The 6,000-nt window shown below is 48.6% G+C and overlaps 1 protein-coding gene across 2 annotated transcripts in view; it reads right to left on the minus strand.

Moving 5' to 3' along the window:
* PAMR1 (peptidase domain containing associated with muscle regeneration 1) overlaps positions 1 to 5,634 on the minus strand; it is a 57,002-nt gene extending 51,368 nt beyond the window's left edge. The window contains exon 1 of one of the 2 annotated variants that reach the window (XM_013959426.2): positions 5,410 to 5,634. In XM_013959426.2, coding sequence (XP_013814880.1) covers positions 5,410 to 5,482 — 73 coding nt within the window. In that variant the 5' untranslated portion in view covers positions 5,483 to 5,634. The remainder of the gene's footprint in view (positions 1 to 5,409) is intronic. The other variant, XM_013959427.2, reaches the window with a different exon arrangement.
* Between the last annotated feature and the right edge of the window lie 366 nt (positions 5,635 to 6,000).

Genomic DNA, 6,000 nt, shown 5'->3' on the forward strand with positions numbered 1-6,000 from the left:
CTGATTACACCAATTAACTCCTGTGTCTTTCAATTCTTTGGAAGAATGACTTTTTAGCCATTTTGCAGTTCTGTAGTGATTTTAAGCTGATAAACACATGTTGCTGGTGAAATGGGACACTTTCCACTGCACTGTCTCCCCGACTTCCCATCCCCACTCCCCATCTTTGTGCTGGCATTAGCTGCTGTGTAGAGGGGTCAGAGAACTGATCCATCAGAAAACTAGTCTGCAGCCTCCATCCTTCCTTGCCAAAAAAAAAAAAAGATAAGTTTAAAACTTAAATGTGTTCCACATTCCTTCAAAAGACAAAGTACCTTAGCAACCTGCTTCCTATATCTATCAGGAGAAAGTGCTTTGTAAAGACATCCATATCTTGGTCTGAACTGATGAAACTTCCCATCCTACAAGTCTATTCTGTTCTCTTGCGAAGGTGAGTTCTCCTCCCATGCCTCAATTTAACCATTAGCATACTGGTATAACACTACTGAGGCTCAAAGAGGTATCATTTCAAATTGCTTTGAAAAGTGCTCTACGAATTAGAAGCGTATTGTAAATAAGAGCAGATACAAACAGACATGTCTCTAAAAGAGTCCACAGATGATGACTCTATCAAAGTGATTGTTCAACCAGTTCGTGTTTCACAGATTAGAATATGCCCCTTTTTATTTGCTTGCATTTGAATTTTTCAGCATGATGCTCAGTAACAATGACTGCCTTGTACAGAAGAAGGTAGCATTTGAATCTGAAGGAGCAGTTTCTTAAGGTTCTTGTTAGGGAATGTTCTCCCATTTAATAAATCTGAAATGAAGTTTTTTCATTTCAATGAAAAATAGCTCTGATTGAGGTGAAACCTAGTGAGAGCAAACACATTTACTTTCTCTGTAGGTCTGTCTCATTTTTATTATTATTTTATCCTGCTCTTTTCTTATTCAACTCTACTTTCACTGCACCAGTATGCAAGCTGGGCCCCATCCCATAGGTGCTGTGTGTGTAGACCTGACATGAATGGCAACAAGAGCTCTGAGCACGCAGCTGCTGTGGCATTTGTCACCTGGAAATGAGAAACATTTTGGGTGAAACTGTGGCTCCACTGTGATGAATAGCAAAGCTCTCCCTTTAACTTCAGTAGGGCCAAGATTTTATTCATTGGCCAGATGAACAGACCTGGGGAAGGAAGAGAGATGTTCCCTTTAACAGGCTTTTAATGGGCCATTGGGAAATGCTACACCCTGAATCAATAATAATGATGGAAAATGTAGGGCTTTATTCTTAACCTCTTTTTGCCTCAGATATCCCATTGTGCAAATGATGCCTGTTTTCCTACTAGATGGGTTAAGAGGTTGAAGAGGCTAATGCTTTCTCTAAAAACACTTGCTTCTCTTTGGAAATTATGTCCCTATTATTCTTTTTAGCAGCCAGGCTAATTAGAAGAGCAGCTAAAATCCATCCCTGTTTTAGTTTTACTCAGCCTGCTTACTTTATGGATTGGAGACCTTTCTTGAATAATTGAACTGCTTCTCCTGGTGAGTCAGTTAGCATCCTTTCCTGGTTATCAGTGTGTGTTTTCACATAGCAGTAAGAGTGGAAAGAAAAGAAATGAAAGTGTTTCTGTAAAAAAATGCAAAGCCAGCTTGTGAACATAGGGGGAAATCTACTATACTGACTCTGGCCACTTAGTAAATGTGCATTAATTCCACTGCCTTTTTAAAGTCCCAAATGCAGGATTGTGTTGAAAGCAGGCTGAATTACTACAGAATGTATATTCTATTTAAGAAATGCATTGAAACTGTCCGGTGTAAGTACAACTGTGTTCTGCTGGATGAGACCACCTTTGTCTTCAGCTCTGCCTTTTTAACAATTCAGGTCACGGTTCTTATAGATAAAAAGGCTGATGCAAATTCTCCTTTGACTCAGGAAGTGGGATCTGCCTGATGTTTACAAATATAAGGGTCTCTTGCAGATTTTCTGTTGTCATATAGTGTTCAGTAGCTACAATTTTCAGAAGTAAATAGCTATGAAGTTCATCATAGGCTATAGATTTCCTTTAGCGTGCTCCTACATTGAGCCAAATCGGCTAATAGCAGTGCCCTTTTTACAGTTGTAAGCTTCCACTCTCAGCTCACCTATGATAAGCAAATCATAAACTCCCAACAGTTCTGCTCCAAGAAGAGCAGAATTATTGGTTCAATAAAAAATCATTTTTGAGGTCTCTGTTGGGTCATTAACAGGATTTCCGGTATGACTTCCAAAGCTTGTATCTGTCTCCACATTGCCTCGTTTTGCTTTGCCCATGATAAAAATCAAGAATCTCAGTGTAACTGAAAGAAAAACCAAGTAAAAATTCTGCTTCCTGTTTGTGGGGTCTAGAAGTTGCCCATCTACAAGGTATACTGTTGGGTGAATGCACAAACTGCATTAACACAGATAGCTTCAGGTTTTTCTGGTTTCCAGTGTTGACTCTACAGGAGTCTCCATTCATCCTTTCTGTGTGTTGAAGCCTCAGTGATCCCACTGCCCCCAGCCAATATTGCCTCTGCTCTGATGCCCACCCAGTTATGCCGGTGCCACCTGTTTTCCTCTTACAGTAAATTTGCAGGCCCTGCATCTCCTCATCTTGCCTCTCTACCCACTACTGCAGAGATGAAGGTGAGTTGACATGGAGCTATGGCAGGTAGCTCTAGGAGAGGGTGCTTGTTCCTATTAGAAACTTATTTCCTTTCTCCTGTGTTTCAGCAGCACTTTTTTGCTGGTGGTAAAAGGTATTATGTAAAATAGATCCATACTCCACACGTGCCCCAAGTAGAAACTCTGCTCCTTTCCCCATTTTCTTATACCGAGCTCTTTCGTTTCCCTGCTTTCCCTTCAGAGGCAGACTGGTTGGGCCCCAGGCCCAGAAAGCTGCATAAAGTGTCTGCGTCTCCACCACATCTCAGATCTCGTTCCAGTTCAAACATCGTTCTCTGCAGCATGCATCTTTCCCTTGCCCTCAAAACGCCACACAGCTTCCTCTTACTGTATCTTTTTGTCATAGCTGGATTTAAATTACAGGCCATCCATGCCACTAAGCAAGATGTTTTTAGCATCGAAAGCAACCTGAGTAAGCCTGCCCTAAACCTTCCCCTCCTCAGTTTCTTCTCTGTGATTGTGAAATGGCATTTGTGATCTTATTATTGGCACTGTGGCATCGTGTGTTCGTCTCAGAAGGGCTGTGACAGGGTAAAACAGCCAGGATTAGGCCAAAACTCAGAGGTCATTACATTACCCATCAGGTCTTGATTTCTTTCTGGGACAGAGAAGTTTATTCTGGCCAGGAAAATTATACTAACATGGTCAGGAAGAAATTTTGTTTTTTCTGTGCTGCAGGACAAGGCATTGGAACAGACACAGATGTGGCACTTGGGAGATAGCAAGAGCATCAATGAGATTAGAGAGCCCGATGAGATGAGAGCTCTGTAACAGGATTGGGGGGACAAAGCTGGACTTCTGAGGCATGCGAGAATATCTGGGAATCCATGGAAAAGAAGCAGCTGCGACATTTAAACCCATGACCACACAGCGCGAGAATGCGCTGCTGCTAAACACAGAGGCCCAGTGCCGGACCTGTCCTGGATGCTTTTTGAACGCGGCTCCCGCGGCGGGCGCAGTGCAACCCTAACCGAGGACAGTGGGGTGCCCCCCGTCTCCCTGCGTCACTCCCACATGGCGAGGCACCGCGCCTGGGGGCCCCGAGGGCGTCTCCGTCCCAGGGCAGAGCGTCCTGCCGCCTGGGCTCGCGGGGATCCTGGGAGCCCTCCGCTGCCGGAGGCGGCCTCAGGGCCCAGCGCAAGGACCCCTGGGTCTCCCTCGCAGTCAGGGGCCGGTCCCGTGGGTTTTGTCCGTGCGGGGAACCTGAACACGTGAACTGGAGTAACCCGCTTGCTGGGATTGAACGCATCTGGATGTGTCTGAGTGCATCTGGGCTCTGCTCCTCCAGACAGAGGATGGAGGGGGAGGGGGAGAGGGGTTGGGAAGGGTTTAGATAGGCAGAGACACACATAAACACACATATATTTTTTAAGGAAATATGAGTCACTTGCACTGGAAGTTTATTCCAAAAATCAACTCCCAGACCTCCCCCGACTCCTGCCCCCAACTCTTGAGGCAAGCCCTGTGCAACTGGGTGTGATAAACACTGACAAAAATTGGACACATCTGTGGGGAGGAGGCAAAATGCGATTTTCCAACCTGCCCTGACACGCTAAGGCCACCACACTTCAAAATTGTTCCCCTGCCCCCGGGTGTCCCCCTGCAGCCACTGGAGGGGGAGCTCCTCGCCCCTCGGGGGCGCGTGGGGCGAGGGCCGGGCTGCCGGCAGGAGGACAGGGAGGCAGAGGAGGAGAGGAAGGGCAGGAGCGGGGCTCGCTGCCCTGGACGTGGGTCCTGCAGGCTCTGCAGACTGTTTCTCACGCTGCTGCCCAGCTGCTGTCGGGGAAGGGGTTTGCTGCCCACCTGGCCTAGCCCGAGCCCGTGCCCAGGACTTGCTCTGTGCCAGCCGCGGCCCCTCTGAGGCGGGCTGTGACGCCCTGCCATCGGCACCAAGTTATTTATGGCCGTTTGGGGCGATTTGGAGGGTGGGCCATCTCATGGCACCTCATCTCCGCGTCCCCGCGGCTGCAGCCCGCAGCGATGCTGAGTGCCGACGGTGGCAGGTAGCTTCAGCCACCTCCAGGTGTGAGCAATGTGCGTCTGCGGGCATCCTGACAGCAAGCCTGCGTTCGCCAGCGCCTGCTTTTTGTTTAACCTTATCAAGGAGAAACTGTGCGTGCTGGTTCAGCAGAAACCGGAGCAAGACTTGACTACAAAAAAGATCATTCAGCTTTAACAAGGCTTCCCCTTTGAAAGAGTAATATTGGCAGGACCAAAGCCCAGTTCGGAAACAATGTGTGGCTTTTGTTTTCCTTCTTTCCTTCACTTTTTTTCCTCCCTTCCCTTCATTCTTGGTGTTGGGGCTGGAGACAAAAGTCTTTGTGGTGCCAAACTAAATAAACTACGCTTTACAATTCGAAGGCTTAAATGCCTCTTTTTATCATTTCCTTAGCATTGAGTGTTGAGAAAATAGAGCAGTAGTAAGTGAAGTGATTGCATACCCGTTTCTTGATGGCCATTGGCAAACAAATCCAGCCAGTTGTTTCTCTTTAAGGCTATTAAGTCTGTCTGAAAGTTATCCCTGGACAAACCTCCCCCCCCCACGCTCCGTGCCGGCAAGAAAGAAAGAAATAAAGCAAAGCCCCTTCTTTCTAGTACTAACATCCCTCCGGACCTCTCCGCTTCCCATGACAGCGCGCGAGATCAAACCCCTCGGAGCACGCCGCGGGAAAGGCACCCGCTCGGCCGTGCGGAGCGCAGCGCGCACACGCTCACTTACGGTACCTCTTGGCAAGCAGGCGACAAGCAGGAGCTGGAGGAGGGTGAGCCCAACGTGTGTCCAGGGGGCTCGCTCCATGCTGCCCGGGCCGGCGCGGCGGAGCGACTGCTCAGGAGGGGAAAGCAGGCGAACAGCTTTTAGAGGGACCTCACCAGCTCCCGGCTGTGAGGGATCTCGGATTTCAGACCTCGGCTCGCTCCCATCCTCACCAGAGGGGAACTACCTTCAAGAGACTTCTCAGGCGTCCAGAAGCACGACGTCACCCCAAACCTCTCCAACTGTTGCCTTAACCCTTTCTGGACTCTGGCAGCTGATCCCTTCTGAGATGGGCTTATTGGCTGGCTATGCTCTGCTCCGAGATAGTGGTTTTCATCTCAGAAAGAAAGAAAGCATAAAGGGGGAAAAAATGCCTGTGAGTCATCCCGGGTGAGCTGAAGTTACCTACGTCTCCAGAAGGAGGCACTCGGTGGGTGGTGCCTTTGGGCACGCGGGAGGCTTTGTCCCCCTGGGAGCGGGGCCAGCCATGGGGTGGGTGCCAAGAGGGCATTCCCGTCCCATGCGCCCGGCAGCCCGGCTAAGGGCAGTGTGTCACTCAC

The sequence above is a fragment of the Apteryx mantelli genome, chromosome 4 (genome assembly GCF_036417845.1).
Source record: "Apteryx mantelli isolate bAptMan1 chromosome 4, bAptMan1.hap1, whole genome shotgun sequence".
NCBI classification, from domain to species: Eukaryota; Metazoa; Chordata; class Aves; order Apterygiformes; family Apterygidae; genus Apteryx; species Apteryx mantelli.